At 34.2% G+C, this 15610-nt stretch overlaps 3 protein-coding genes across 3 annotated transcripts; 1 reads left to right on the top strand and 2 right to left on the bottom strand.

Annotated features, from left to right (window-relative positions):
* Positions 1 to 1694: 1694 nt before the first annotated feature.
* LOC104710852 (uncharacterized) lies at positions 1695 to 4066 on the top strand. Its single transcript, XM_087463724.1, has 5 exons — positions 1695 to 1864; positions 2098 to 2916; positions 3034 to 3234; positions 3328 to 3523; positions 3697 to 4066. Exons 2-5 carry the CDS (start codon positions 2101 to 2103, stop codon positions 3879 to 3881), a joined length of 1398 nt encoding a protein of 465 aa, XP_087319850.1. The 5' UTR covers positions 1695 to 1864; positions 2098 to 2100; the 3' UTR covers positions 3882 to 4066.
* Positions 4067 to 4322: 256 nt separating this feature from the next.
* Positions 4323 to 9726, bottom strand: LOC104710854 (AT-rich interactive domain-containing protein 4). The gene is made up of 16 exons (XM_087463723.1): positions 8784 to 9726; positions 8331 to 8522; positions 8034 to 8087; positions 7719 to 7807; positions 7309 to 7585; positions 7144 to 7200; positions 7005 to 7036; positions 6762 to 6897; positions 6500 to 6673; positions 5915 to 6154; positions 5430 to 5732; positions 5185 to 5322; positions 5004 to 5102; positions 4798 to 4898; positions 4624 to 4714; positions 4323 to 4548 (listed from the first exon to the last, which is right to left on the bottom strand). The coding sequence occupies exons 1-16, from the start codon at positions 8940 to 8942 to the stop codon at positions 4441 to 4443; spliced, it is 2250 nt and encodes a 749-aa protein (XP_087319849.1). The 5' UTR covers positions 8943 to 9726; the 3' UTR covers positions 4323 to 4440.
* Positions 9727 to 13661: 3935 nt separating this feature from the next.
* On the bottom strand, positions 13662 to 15494 carry LOC147938213 (uncharacterized). The gene is made up of 2 exons (XM_087463722.1): positions 15360 to 15494; positions 13662 to 14317 (listed from the first exon to the last, which is right to left on the bottom strand). The coding sequence occupies exon 2, from the start codon at positions 14313 to 14315 to the stop codon at positions 13866 to 13868; it is 450 nt and encodes a 149-aa protein (XP_087319848.1). The 5' UTR covers positions 14316 to 14317; positions 15360 to 15494; the 3' UTR covers positions 13662 to 13865.
* Positions 15495 to 15610: the final 116 nt, after the last annotated feature.

Genomic DNA, 15610 nt, shown 5'->3' with positions numbered 1-15610 from the left:
TTTCAGTGTAAAATATAGTCCCAATAATATCATAAATTAATAATTATTTAAATTATATATATATATATATGTTGATGCTGAATAATAATGTATGCTTCTCTAAAATTCATATCTATAAAACAATTGTTGTGTTGTATTTTTAAATCATAATGATATGAATTACTCTATAACAGTTCATAAAAATAGCTAAATTTTTTAAGTTTTAAATTTGTAGATATATATCATTTTGATAGTTTGATAGACTATTAAAATACGACAAAGGATATTTTCGTAAATATTTTTATATATATATGTTATATGTATAAGTGAATTTGTCTATAGTATTTGTAATTTTTGTCAATAATGTTTTTTAAATATTACAAATTCAATTTCAAAACTATAAATTTACAATATTTGAAAACTTATTCTTATTTTGCTAAAATTATCACAATTAAAAATTTAAACAATTAAAGTTATATCTATAAAATAATAATTTTTAATTTATACTATAAAATAATAATTATTAATTTATAGATAAATTAATATCTCTATAAATTAATAAAATGTCATGATCCCAACATTATTAATTTATAGAGGTTTTACTTAGATCTAAAAGTAACTATTATTTTTAGGTATATAATTGTATTTCGGTCATTTTGAATACTCGGAATATTTTGATTTTGACTCTTGCTCGTTCTTTCAGTTCACGAATTTATAAGTCATTCAGATAATGTATAATGTTGGATGTTTTGAATTAGTTCGATTAATTCACCCAATACAACATTAAACCACTAACATTACGTTATGTACTAACAATATAATTTTGCTAAACTTATATTAATTAGTGAAATAAAAACAGTAAAATGTTTTGCATTGCGAAAGTAACAAATAAACTTGATATATATTGTTACTGTTACTAAGTCAGCCGTAAAATGGCCGAGTTTTTTTGATTAATCAGCTCATGACGGCTGAGTTATAGTACTTAATCATAACTCAGCCGTAACGACATCTCATAAATAAGTCGTTGTTAATAACTCAGCCAGCCGGAGAAAGTTAATTCAGCTGTGTCGAAGTATTAACTCAGCCAAATTTTTGACAACTCAACGATCGGGTAAAAACTCAGCCGTAATTACGGCTGAGTTATGTTCGTAACTCAGCCATTTTCTCATAACTCATATAGATTTCATTAAGCATTAAGTCAGCCGTAACTACAGGCTGAGTTATGCTCTTAAGTCAGCCGTCTGCTTATAACTCAACCATTTTCCATAAATCAGCCGCAACATACTGTAAGCCGTCATTCCGCTGTAATGCTTTACGGCTGAGTTATTTAATACACGTCAGCGATTTCTGACGTGACGACAAGATTTTTCCGACGTGGCAATGGTATTTTTTGTAAATTATGTTTTTTGTTATAACATAAAACAAAAGTATGGTTAGGTATAAAAAGTTAGACCCAAAATATAATAGTAATAAAAAAAATTCTATGTGTTCTGATAATATTAGTCTTACTCCTATTTATATGACATCTGAATCTCCCTAAAATGTAGGTATTTAAGAAAGCTACGAAACAAAACCAATAAAATAAAAAACATTATTTCAATTTTCTTTTTGCAGACAACAACATTTATTTAACCAAAATAATAAACAGGCCTATGGCCCATTAGGCCCAATTAAACATGAAGTATCCGATAATGACTTGCTAACCAAATCCGAAAGATATGGTCTCGTATATTTATTGTTAAATGAAAAATAATAAAATGTTCTCCTCAAAACCGAGGCGCCGTGTTCTTGCTTGCTACTTTTTCTTCTTGTTCAAATCAAATCCCAAAAATCGAAATTGCTAATTCTCTTCACCAAATTTGCTACTTGGCGATCGAAAACACAGGTTAGGTTCTCATATGATTCCTGAAATCGCTGTTTTGATTTTACAATTTCAGTCGATGATTCACGTGATTTTGAATAACCTTAGAATTCAAATCAAAAGCTGTGTCAGGGTATGCTTTAATTAGGGTTTCAATAGTTATGGAGGTTTTTGTAGGAAACTTTTGATCTGGGTTTTTGAAAGATATATATATATATATATATATATATATATATTTATTTATTTTCAATTTTAAGGGCATGGCTACTCTCAATGGACAAGAGAAGATCAAATTCAAGTACGACGTTTATGATGATGATGAAGATGGACCTAAATGGCCTGTTGTTGAATCAATCCCTACCAAAAAAGTGTCCGATTACCCGATCGTGGACTCTGGAGATTATGTTGATGATGGATATGATTCAGCTGACGGGCTCTCTACCACTCCGATTCAGAGAAATGTGACACCACCTGAAGTGAACTTGAAAAACGTGTTAAGTGGTTTGATTGCTATTGTTACCGGGCGGAACAAGGACTCCTCCTCCTCTGACCAGAATATCCCTTCTTCGAATGTTTCCTTCCTTGGCTCTGGCAAGAACGGAGATACTTACCTTCATTCCTCTGTTTACATACCGAGTGCTCCCCCTCTTCTTGAACCTAGTGGGATCAATTATAGTGTTTACAAGGAGTTGCTTGAAGCCGAACCTCCTGAGTGGCTCCCTGATAGTTCGACTACTACTTGTATGCACTGTTCTTCTCCTTTTACTGCAATCACCTGCGGTAGACATCACTGTCGGTTCTGCGGAGGGATATTTTGTAGGAACTGTTCCAAAGGCAGGTGTTTAATGCCTAGTCGCTTTCGGGAAAGGAATCCTCAGAGGGTCTGTGATTCCTGCTACGAGAGGCTTGATCCTTTGCAAGGTGTCCTCATTAACTCTATTAGTAATGCTGTGCAAGTTGCTAAGCATGATGTTGTGGATTGGACTTGCTCAAGAGGCTGGTTGAATCTTCCCCTTGGTCTTTCCATGGAAGATGAGATCTACAAGGCATCTATTACCCTCAGAGGTTACTGCCAGGTTTGATTTTTTTTTCTTTTTTATTTATACTGACTAAGATATTCGAGTAGAGAAAATGAGTAAAAAGTACCATTGGTGATCGTAAATGTCTGTTTAACCAGTTAACGAAATACACAGGTAGCAACACTAGACCCTGAGAAATCCATACCACATGCTGTTCTTAGTCGTGCTAAAGGTTTGGCGATTATAACAGTTGCTAAGGTTGGAGCTTTACTGTCGTACAAACTCGGGACTGGTCTGGTAATATCTCGGAGATCAGACGGGTCATGGTCTGCTCCATCCGCGATACTGTCAGTAGGTCTAGGATGGGGTGCTCAGGTAAACTTCATCTTTTCCATTCTGCACGTGCCTGTGAGTTACACTTGTTAAAGAAACCACTGATGATAAGGTTTTTTGTACTCTTTCTTTCAGATTGGCGGTGAGTTGATGGACTTCATAATAGTGCTGCATGATGTGAAAGCGGTGAAGACGTTCTGCAGCAGAATGCACTTCTCTCTAGGTGCGGGATGCAGTGCAGCTGCAGGACCTATAGGGAGAGTGTTGGAGGCTGACCTTCGAGCTGGTGACAGAGGCTCTGGCGTCTGCTATACTTACAGCCGCAGCAAAGGTTTTCACCATCTCAACTTCATGCCTCAATTTTCACTTTTCTCATATCTATAATTTGGCTAGTAGGTTCGTAGCTCCTTAGGGGCTCAATATTACAGAGGAAATTGAATAGTCTCACAGTCTAGGTAGGTTCTGAAAATATAGAACCTGAGGAAAGTTGTGTGGTATGAACAGGGGCGTTTGTGGGAGTATCTCTAGAAGGAAATGTGGTGGTAACAAGAAGGGACATGAATGTAAAGTTCTATGGCGATCCATACCTATCCACATCAGACATTCTACTTGGGATGGTGGATCAACCCAAGGCAGCCGAACCATTGTACACTGCCCTCAGGGATCTCTACGCAGGTTTACGCCCGTAGCCTCCATTCACATTACAAACTACTCTTTGTATATAAACGTTTCTCAGATTGGTTTCATAAGTTCGAAACTATTCAAGTGTACATGTACATAAATTGTTTCCCTCAAGAACCAAACATTTGCTGCACCAGACTATGAACGTTTTAGGATTATATTTATTTTATCAAAGCTTGTTTACCTTTTTAAATCTTTATCTCTTTGCGGTTCTATTTGTCTATGGTAGAAACGCTGTCATAAGCTTAAAAGAGGTTTAAGCGAGACTTCATTTGTAAATCAGCTTGAATTGTTCGAACTTGTTAAATTTGTTTCTTACAGTTGAAAACAGATTCATTTCAACTTTTAAGTTCTGTCCACGATTGTTTCTTTTCATTCTCCATCTTCCTTTTGTGGGGGTAATCTATCATTTAAAACTTTTAGAGTTTCACCAATTATCATTACGATTATGGAAAGAAAAAAAATACTTGCATTGCGAAAAACTCGTGAAAGATCAGAGGAGGAATCAATCAATCATTAGTTTTCAAAGCAAAAGTAAAAACAAAAGAAGAAACGTAATAAAGCTAATTAAGGGACAAGCAAGCCACCATTAGAAGTCTTCTGAGTCTTCTTCCTATAATTAGAGACGCTACAATTTGGGCAGACATATTCCAACCCATCCGTTTTCGCATAATCCTGTCATATCATATGTTTAAACCAGTCACTACACAGAGGCAGTTGATGATATTACGAGTTTGTGTTTGCTTTTACCTTGAAGGCCCCGAGGCCGGGTCTTCTGTCACATCCGAAATGAGCCCACTCTCCACACGATCCACAGTTCACCCAGTCACCAGCCGTGCTACTGTTTCAACCAAGAAAATCAATGCGTTATTATTAACAAGTAACCTTCTCAAGCGAGAGAGAAAGAAGGTTCTTATAATGTACCTGCGACATATTAGGCAACACTCTCCATCAACATCATCATGAGCATATTCATACTCCAGTAGATACGTCTCATAGTGTCTCTTAAGTGTATTGCCCACTCCCTGCCATAACAACCGCAGAGTTAGTTAGCTTTTAAGACAGGCACTGAATTTCAAGAATAAATCAAGTAATGAGCTAGATTAGAAATCAATCAATCAATCATTTACAGTCATTCTGTTCGTGAGTGTGTGGTTCCGCATCTTTGAGAAAACTTGTCCCTTCCAGTTGATCCCATTCCCAACATGGAACCCTCCCCTTGATACAACCTGCAATAACTCTCATTTTTAGGCCAACAAATGTAATGCTGGCTGCCCTGGGTTGATCAAATTCAAATCATTGCTTAACTACCTCTCTATACAAGTTGAACAGATCAAGCCGTTTTGAGTTGAGAACAGCGTCTGGAAACTCTGCTAGCCCCCCTGGAGGAACAAGCCGGCTATGTCCTCGAATTAGCAAAAACTGCATCACATCCCTCAGAAACTCCTCCTTCATATAGAGACAGCATCAGTATAATAATCCCCGAAGAAAAAAAAAACCATCTTCAAAGTGGGTTTTAAGTTCAAACTATTCATCACAAGGAAAGTAAGGCAAACCTCTGAGCAAATCTGAATATGCGCTCTTCCACAGTCGTGTTTCTTGAGAGGCAGAGGGTTTAGTGAGATAATTTGCTTTCTCTGGTATGAACCAGAAAAAGCTTTACGTTGAGTTACCGGAGTACCACCTGATGCACCATGCTTTGGAGGCATAGGTAAGCTTCCTTTGGTGTTGTCATCATCAAATCTTCCAATTTCAGAGTAACCAGAGAAAGGTATCATCTTATGTCGACGGGTGTGAGGTATCGGTCTCAGAGCAGCAACATTGATTTTCCTCGATGTAGGTCCTCCGTTTTCAGTTTCCTGAATGTAGATATTTCCACAGCGTCATATCAGTGTAAATACATGAAGACGATGATAGTTTGGCACAAGTATGGCCACCAATTTAGAGTTGAAATCAAAGAGTCTAACTTGTAAACAAAGAGTACTTCCAAACTAATATTCTATATAAAGGAAGTTTTAACCTGTGGCATTCGAAACAGTACCTTACTTTCTCTGCATGGTTCGGATCTTTTTCTGGTTGGTAAGGGTGGCGTTAACCAGTGAGGAATTTTGGACAGAAGAGCATCATGATTTGAAGTATCATTGATCTCTTGTCCACAGAAGAAAAGTAAACGCTCTGCATCATCTTTTTCAAAGGAAGCAACAGACAACCCCTGAATGCTTGCTACTCCAAGGATAACCAAACTGCGGTATGACACATCAGGTGCCAGCTGCCTTAAGACCTACATAAAAGCAGAATAAAACTTTTTCTTAGCTACATATTACGCAAGAGAAAGAAAGATCATGAAACGCGAAAAAAAAAATCCAGAAAGTCGCAAAGAATGTGGATCACACATGGCTATCTGGATGTTACCACCTCACATGGTCATGTCAAAGCATAGTGGGAGCAATAAAGCACGGAAAATGGTCATGGGCATCTTAAACGTTGACTCAAACGTTCAGGAACTTGAAAAGCCTTCATTAATGTTCGTTGCATTTTCATAACAAACTTTTTCATCTTAACATTCTCAGGACTACTCTACAAGACTACAACAAATCTAAATCGAGCAGAGAAAGAGATAATTAACCTGCAGAGCCCATGTCGGGACTTGCATCGAAACTTCACACACACTTGCCCCACAAGCTATTGAAGCAGATCTCCGAGGCTCAGAGAAAACCCACTCTGTTTCTTCTGAGTTGACCACTGAATGGACTAGTTGGATCTTCTCAATCACCTCATGTTTTATGTGATTTTCCAAAAGCTGTTATTTACAAAGGAGACTAATGATAAACCCCATTGCACATGTATGCAGAGTAGAGGTCATATTTAGAAAGGTTAAAATCCCTTGCCTGGTCACTGAAACAGGTCTGCGCATTTCCAGACACCAGCATTGATATGTGTGCTGAAGAACAGGTCGAGATATCACACCGCATGGTCACTACACCACGAGTAAATGTTCCTGCTTGAAGAGGAGGTGCTGGAGCACTGCATTATGAAAGTAACAGTAAGTCTTAAAACTAACTCCATAGGCACAAAATCAAAGATTATTCGAGGGATGCACAACATATCATTTGGCCATATAAACTACATACCTAGAACGGTTATGGAGCCTACTTCCTCGCATCTGGAACAAAGAAATGATAAAGTTATTTTGATAGGACTAAAATGCACACATTTTCGTAGGCCCACTAATAAAGAAAAAGCTAAACTGAAAACTAACAAGCTACTCACTTCTACTCTCAAGAGAGCATTAAGTCCTTCCACCAAAGATCCCAGAACAGATGTATCCTGAAATAGAGAACCAGCTTTAGAAGTGAAAATAGCATAGAGAAATACTAACAATTGCGCAAACAAGCCAAGCATCATAAAATGTGCAAGAAGGTCAGCAACACCCACCAGTGTGCATGGTGGTCCACACAAAAGGAATCTCACGGTAACATCTTCGTCATATATCTTTATTGACGGGAGGCTCTCTAATGAATTTTCGTCTTCTAGTTCATCAGCTTCTGGCGAAACCACGTCAATCTTTGGAGGGTCTCCAAGCAAGCAGGGTCCCATCTCATAATTCATTTTACGGTTGCTGTTCGAAGGAAGGACGGTATTGTCACTCGTACAATAGAGTCGGAAAGATGCCTCTGCAACATGGAACACATCCCATGTATCACTGCACGAACTGCATTGCCAAAGAACATAGCATAGTCAACTAAATTTGTAGACTAGGTGAAAAAGAGTACATAATGTAGATGTAAATCAGACTAAAATTAAGGCTTTTCGCAATTTCAGATGCTCGGGTTAACAAATATTACCTCTGTATGACTGAAAACAGAGCATGGCGAAAATGGCAGGCTGCATATTTCGTGAAAGCATTTTTCCAATATATAACATATTGAACACCCTACCATACCAAAGCACCAATAGAAAGAAAAAAAAAACTGATTAGAAGGACTGACATAATGTACTATCAATTTAAGTAATTTATTCAAAGGGCATTTACATATTAACTGTTCCTTTCAACTACTCTTAACCTAGGTGAAATAGAGCAACAAAGAGGTAACAAGAAGAAAACGTACTAAACAGTAAGGAAACAGAAAAGTGCAAGGTGGTTATCAAGAATGGTGCACCTTAGAGTAGAGTGCTTGAGCTAATTCTTCACCATTTGGAAGCTCAAGGTAAACCTGAGAAAACAATATGAAACCAAAGCCTATTAATATTTCACTAGGGACAATTATAAACAGAAACTTAACCAGTGAAGAATATTTGGGTTCTTGTTATGAAAAATGTAGAGGAAACTCTATAAAGCCTTTTAAGCGAATCATCAAGAGACTAACAGCAAAGTATTAAGAAACAAAACCAACTTCAGATGGTAAAAGGAAATCCTAAACTAAAAAAGAGTAACGTAAAAAAACGAATGCACCTACCGTTGTCGGTAATGTGGAACCAAACAGAGCAACCAAGGCATCAGGAGTAGAAAAAGCAGCAAATCCCAACACTAAGGGACCAACTTCATCACTATCTCCAGTCTGCTCCCCTTGCAAGTAGACAAAATCCGTTGCAGAAGAGTTAACAGCAACCTGGAACTCCTCTGTCGTAGGATTATTCAGTACCTGAATCTACAACATGAGAAAAAAAAGCATAGCATACACACAAATGCTTAAACATCTCCATAAAATTTCACTAGAAGGAACTTCCAAGTCCAGTAATATCTGAAGCCATTGAAGATTCTCTCACCAGCTAACAAATTCCCTATCTACATAACTAGAACCAACTTAGTTCAACATTGTCCAATCTTACAAAAGATTCCAAATTTCAAACCAAATCATTTAAGACAAGTAAAAGAGAATTAGAGAAGAAGAATTCAAAGACCCTTTTACCTTGAGTCGCCCTGAAGAAGAGAGATCTGGAAAAGGGTATTTGGGTTGAAGAGGAGGAGGAGGAGGAGCTCCATCTATCTGGTTATTATTATTCTCTCCAGAAACAACTGCCACAACATTACAACGGTTTCTCGAAAACCCTTGACCATGAAACATCATTCAAAGCATAACCAAACTTTCTCTAACCCAAAAGAGACAACAACTACAAAGAAGAGAACAATTCGACAAAAGAAAAAAAACCCTAAAGAATAAGTTCGTCAAGAACCCACTAGTGTGTCGTGTCAAAGGCACGAATAAATCTGAGTCAAAAAAAAAAAAAAAAGATTATTCTCGCGACCTCGAATCAGCCCTAAACTAAAAAAAAAAAAAAAAAAAAAAAAAAAAAAAAAAAAAAAAAAAAACCCTAATTTCGAACTCTTAGATGTGAAATCGACGAAACCCAGAAAAGAAGAAGACGAATTTTATCGGAAAAAGGGAAACTAAGAAGGAGAAGAGGCCCATTCCCAAAACTTGTTGATTAGAAGAAGACCGTGAAAAAGGAAGCAACTTTGATGATGAGATAGTAGTAGTAAAGATCTCACATACACACAACACAAAAGATTAAAATTAGAAAAAAATTCTCAAGAAGAATTTGTTGATTTTTTGTATTTTTAAGAACTATAATAATAATTAATATAGTCTACAGTGTTTTGTGTTTGTTACCCCCATTCAGAAGAAACAAAAAAAATCAAACATACATAGGTGATTTTTTGTAATTAAAATTAACAGTTAACAACAAACAAAAACTCAGATTAATTCCTCAGAGAAAGAGAGATGTTTTGTAATGTTTGTTACATCTGTTAAAAATCGGGATTTTAACTAAAACGATTCCGTCTTTCAACACTTCTTCAGACAAAAAGAGCAAAACCGAAATAACAAATTAGTCGTCATGTGATGATGTTATGTTATACTGTCCTTCTCTTAAACAGACTTTTAATCAAAGATGTTGTTTTCTCTCTTTGATCAAACGCTATAGTACCAGGTGTGTATATATAGACATTATCAGGGTAGAAAATCAAAGCTATTTAATGTTTTGCTTTTGCTGTTTTCAAATTTCAACCCATACTAGATTTGGACCGTACTAGAGCACGGGTTGAAATTTCTTTTATCTGTATTATAATTTCAAAATAAAATATAATTTATAAGACGGTTTAGTATTTTAAATTGAGAAACGATTCTTATTATTATTATTATTATTATTATTTTTTGTATGAATATGAGAGATGTATTTTGGTGAATGGAGATCTGAATGATTTATTAATGTTTATTAACCAGGACCGGACCGACCGGTCGGTTCGATCCAACCAAAACCCGATAGGTATTCTGGTCCGGGTAACCTCTAAAAACCTAACAAATAAGACCCGCAAAAAACCTAACAAATAAAAATCCGTGAACCGGTAGTTGAACCGGCAGGTCGGACCGGATTGTCGGTCTCAAATTAAAATATTTGATTTTGGTCACACTTTAAACTCAAACCAAATTAAAAATAAATGTTTTTATTTATAAAATAATCAGATAGTTATTTTATCTAATCATTTAAAAGTTTAATTTTAGTTGTTTAGTATTTAACTATGTATGTTTTGTTCATATATTTATAGAAAATTAGATGTTATATTCATAAAATGTAATCAAACTAATAAACTAATTGATCCGTAATTCAATCGGTCCGATTTGTTGACCCAGTGACCCGAAAGACTTCCGGTTCACTTTCCGGTCCAGTTCTAAAGACATTGATTTATATTAAAAGCTTGGAAGGGTGTTAGGTCAGATTTTATTTTGAAATCCACAATAAAATCTCGGAAATCACGATTATGTGTGATTAATTGTTAAGATTTTGTTTCTTTTTACGCCTAACAGTATATTTTTATGCCTAACACTATATATGGTGTAACAATATATGTAATAATCAAGATTTTTTTGAAAATTGTAGTAATCATAGGAATATTATCTTTAAGAGGATTCTTTGAGATATTCTTAAGTGTATTTGTAATTTCATATAGCCTACGGATTTCATCTATAACTTTTTGTAACCAACCAATATTTAATATATTATCTATTTTGTAACTAATTTATAAAAATTATATATTCTACAAAAAAAATTGTGTACTTCCGTTTTATTATAAAAAAAATTGTGTACTTTTTTTTATGATTGAGAGTATATTTTTTTTATCTCATTTGATAACTTGGTTAATGTTGTGGTCTATCAATAAAATCTCAGGAAAATAAATTGGTAATATTGTGATTGTAGATCTTTGGAAACAACGTGATCTTTCTAAAATAAAGTTTGGAATATCCATGAACTATCAATTTGGAATATCCCGTATAAGATTTTCGGTTACAATTAACGTTTTATTTGTTACCATTAATATATGAACTATCAACTTGTAACCAATTAATATATGGATTAATCTATAACCTATGTATAACCTATTTTTAACCATTTATTAAAATTATAAAGTCTACCAAAACAATGTTCTGTAATTCCCTTTTATTAAAAAGGATATGAAAACACAACTACATATATATATATATATTGGAAATTTAAATAAATACTATGCTAGCAATCAATCTTTTTTCTTCTTTCCAACTAAATAGTAGCAATCAATCTATTCAATTCTTTTCTGTATTTTGAGAAACTATACAAATTGCATTACATGTCTATACTTGTTTGAAACATTTATTCATTTCACAGACATACATGTGTTATGATGATCTTGGTATTTTCAATATTGCACATTTATCAATTTCTACGAGAGATAAAAGAAACAAGTAGTAGTAATCAACTTTTGAAAACCAATCTAGCTAGTCAGCTAGACATGTAAAAGGGAAACGTAAAAGCTCCTCTTCGGCGGACGGCGGCTATATATAAGAAGGACGTTCCCTAATAAGGCCTTAACCTTTAAAAATTATTCAAATATCGAGATATATCAAAAGAGAACAGCTAAATTTCTTAATTTCTACATATAATCATATACTAGCTAACAACGGTGCGGTATAAAACAATTATTAAATGTTTTTATTGTAATTTTTATTTTCAAAATTTATAATATTTATTGGTAATTGAAATCTAAAATTCGATTGTGTAGTATATATATATATATGTGTGTTTTAAAAAAAATACATAAAAATTTTGTATAATAATTAAAATTTAACCTGTGAGAATTATTATAATATTAACATGGGTTAATATCATATGAACAAAGAGTTCTTAAAATTCATTTTAAAGATTTTATGAAAATGTAATTAAAGCATACTGTATAATTAAGTTAGAAAGAGAATATAAGAATTTAAATTTAGGTGTTAATTATATTTTTGAAAAATTGATGTAAATATTATTAAAAACTAATGACAAATAAAGAAAATAATGTCTGGAGCTCTGTAAGTCCGACACATCAGCATTTTGTGTGAGAATGCTTCTCTTTTAATATACTAGGTTCGGACCCGCACGTACGTGCGGAGTTATTTTTGCATATTTTTTAAAAAAGTTAGAAAATTTTCATATAAACCTCTACTCAGACTTGCATAAATGATCTATATAAAAAAAAAATTAAGATTTAGATACGTGAGTGATATTATGTGTATATTATTCTAAATGTAATCCAAACATTTCCAACTGTTTGTTTAAGGATATTAAATCAAATTTGGTTTCGGTTTCAGTTTCATTTATTTCACGTATTTAACCTAGATGTATATATATTTTAGAATGAGATACTCGTCTTGTTCTGTATACGTCATGCTAAATATATTAAAATTGAATTTAACTGAAACCATCTTGTTAAATATATGGGACCACTAAATGTTGTTACTAATGAGATACTCGTCTTGTTTTGAATTTAACCATAACCAATAGTTATTAAACCATAATTGTACCCGTGTTCATGTCTACTTGTCTATACCCATCCCGTTGCATATCATAGAATTTCCAGATGACCTAAATATAATTGTCAAGCGATCAAACCCGGCTAATATGTCTGATTTCAACATTTTTTTTTACCTGAAAAAACTTATTCCTCATAATTCACATGAGTAAATAGTATATCCGGCATATGTTCTGCTTGAATTCTTGTTCCCAAATTCTCGTCCTGTATTTTTCCATACATGAATATATCCACACAAAATTCTCATAACATGATTATTATGTAACTAATTTGAACGATTTCCTAAAGTATAATAAATCTGTTGTTTAATGTTCTTCTTAATATGTAAATTGGGTTCTTTTGGCAGCATAAATATTTGTATGATTTTTTTTAACCCTTAAGTGTATTCCCCAATTAATAGTATAGATTTCCTTCAATTATTAAATGAAATATTCCTTAGTTATACTAATGACAATTTAATGTAAATCCTCTATATATTTAAAGATCTTCGATTATTTCACCATTAGAGCTTCATAAAGTTATTAAAAAAGTAACATTATTTATATTTTTGAAGATATGATTTTAAATATATATATATATATATATATATTTTTTACATCTTATAATATAGCTATATTATTATATTGCAATACATAATAAAATTAATTTAATTTTGAATATATGTAAGGGATAATATTTATCAATTTTTGAATAATATTTACTAATTTTTAGGAGCAAAATAATGTGTATATAAATAAATTGAATATTTATTTATATCAGTAGCAGTTGACAAAAGATATATAAATATATATATATATATATAACAGTGGCAGTTTTATGTAATTTTATAGAATACTAAGGGTGAACAATAAATTGGCTACGGAGCTCTCTGGCGACGACACGTCAGCTTTTCTCCAAAATGTTTATCTTTTAATATATAGGGGATGGTTGTTAGGAAAAAATCTGTATAAGATGATGATAATTACAAAAATAAACGTTTTATTTCTTTTGCCTTTTCTATTAGTCGGCTTGCAAACCAAAAGGAAACAAGAGAAAAGAACAATTTCAAGTGCAAAAGGAAACAGAGAAGCTCATCTTTGACTATATAAGGAGGTTTTCGTCCCCTAAGCCAAAACGTTTAAAGACCATCTAAACAAGAAATTGTAGGAGCTAGAAATTTGCCACACTACGTAAGAGGTATTGAATAAGAGATAACAACACAAACGTTGTACAACTGATCATTGAGACGACTCTGGATGTAACCCTTGCACAGGAAGTCACCTTGTATCCAAGCCTGTACGCTTGCTAACGCATGTGGATTCGTGTTATCCTCCGAGAGAATGGGCTTCTCCTCATTAGTGTACTTACTTAGTTTCAGTGTGGTAAGATAGAAGAACATCTTCTTTTGCCACATTTTGAACGATGTTCCATCAAACTTGTCCGGAAGTAGACCAGCCGAATTTACAGCTGGAATCTGCACCCTTTGAAACTGATCTGAGACTGCAGCTGGTATAGGTTCAGGGACTGCTACTTTCACCGGAGGGAGCGTACCAAACTGGATGTCATTCCCAGTCCCATTGGTGGTGGTCTCCGTGACCTCAGCAATGTTGGACACGTTCAAGTCTTCACTGGACATGTCTGAAACACAAACACAAAGCTTTGTTCAGAACAATATATCAAGTCGTGAACTGACTCTGATAATCAAGTGAATAAATCAACAACACTCGATTCCTTAAAAAATTGCAATTAAACACAAGAGAAACAAGAACATAGGTTTCGCAAAACCAACTTGTTCACGTTTAACTATTTTAAGTTGCAGAATAAATAAATAACAAGCTTGTGTGCTAAGCACGTAGTCAAACCACTTAATATAGTTTATTATTATTGCACAACTCGGTTTCATCCTTGATTAATGTTCTCTATTTTTCCAAAAAATAACTGAAACAAAACCAAGTTGCAGTTCTTTTTAACCTCTCAAGGCAAGAAATAATAAATCTCTAAGCTTTCAATTTGCAGAAACTTAAAAACCAAGATACTATGTCGATTATGAGATTTTAATTTGCAAATAAATCCAAACAAAAAATTCTGCAGTTTATGAATCGCAACTCAATGCAAACTGCAGGTTTTGAATAACACAACAATTGGTTTCAAAATAGCTTTTAGAATCGCAATTCTTAACAGCAAATAAACAATATGCAAGCAGCAGGTTTTTTCAAACAAGAAATCTAAACCAATTGCATCATACTCTGTTTTTCCTTTCACAAAAGAACAGAACAGGTCCGAGGCTCTCAAGCTCTCGTTACGTTTTTTTTTACCCAATCGCAACTGTGGTAAAAACTTGTGAATATACACACAACTTCTCCTTAAACGTTTATGAAATCTCAAATCAATCTGTTAGATGTTTATAGAACAACAACAGAATTCAAAGAGTTAAGAATGTAGGAGCTAGAAATTTGCCACACTACGTAAGAGGTATTGAATAAGAGATAACAACACAAACGTTAAAGGAAGAATGGAGGCGAGACCAAAATCTCTTTCCTTAACTCTTTGAAACCCCCGCAGTGCGACGAGATTAATGGTTACAAGAGTCCCAGGATACAACCATACACAACCGGGTTTGCTAATCACTCAAACACCAGCTCTATACGAACTTCACTTCTACGATACTCTCGAAACTTACTTTGTGAGAGATTGCTGGATGTTTTGTGCTTTTGCTGTGTGTGAGAACAAGCGACTTTGATATCGTCAATTCGCTGTTTTTCAAGAGAAGAACTCAACGAGTATATATAGAGGACTTGGATGACTTGGGTTTGAAATTGATTCTCCACAACTTTACCAAGTCCATCGCAAATCTAGGAGGTGGACGACGTGAAGAAGCGACGATCTCTCAAGGAAATCCAACTCTCCATAACTCTCCACTTGATCACGAAA

Source organism: Camelina sativa, chromosome 9, assembly GCF_030686135.1.
Source record: "Camelina sativa cultivar CO46 ecotype springtype chromosome 9, ASM3068613v1".
NCBI classification, from domain to species: domain Eukaryota; kingdom Viridiplantae; phylum Streptophyta; class Magnoliopsida; order Brassicales; family Brassicaceae; genus Camelina; species Camelina sativa.
Note: the sequence above shows the minus strand (reverse complement) of the source record. Positions and strands in the feature narration are given on the sequence as shown.

What these genes read in the sequence shown, in the direction of transcription:
- LOC104710852 (XM_087463724.1), top strand. Translation starts at nt 2,101, where the DNA reads ATGGCTACTCTCAATGGACAAGAGAAGATCAAATTCAAGTACGACGTT. An exon ending in CCCTCAGAGGTTACTGCCAG is followed by an intron (nt 2,917 to 3,033) that starts GTTTGATTTTTT and finishes CGAAATACACAG; the next exon opens with GTAGCAACACTAGACCCTGA. An exon ending in GTCTAGGATGGGGTGCTCAG is followed by an intron (nt 3,235 to 3,327) that starts GTAAACTTCATC and finishes TCTTTCTTTCAG; the next exon opens with ATTGGCGGTGAGTTGATGGA.
- LOC104710854 (XM_087463723.1), bottom strand. Translation starts at nt 8,942, where the DNA reads ATGATGTTTCATGGTCAAGGGTTTTCGAGAAACCGTTGTAATGTTGTG. An exon ending in CTCAAGCACTCTACTCTAAG is followed by an intron (nt 7,808 to 8,033) that starts GTGCACCATTCT and finishes TTGGTATGGTAG; the next exon opens with GGTGTTCAATATGTTATATA. An exon ending in CTGTTTTCAGTCATACAGAG is followed by an intron (nt 7,586 to 7,718) that starts GTAATATTTGTT and finishes TTGGCAATGCAG; the next exon opens with TTCGTGCAGTGATACATGGG.
- LOC147938213 (XM_087463722.1), bottom strand. Translation starts at nt 14,315, where the DNA reads ATGTCCAGTGAAGACTTGAACGTGTCCAACATTGCTGAGGTCACGGAG.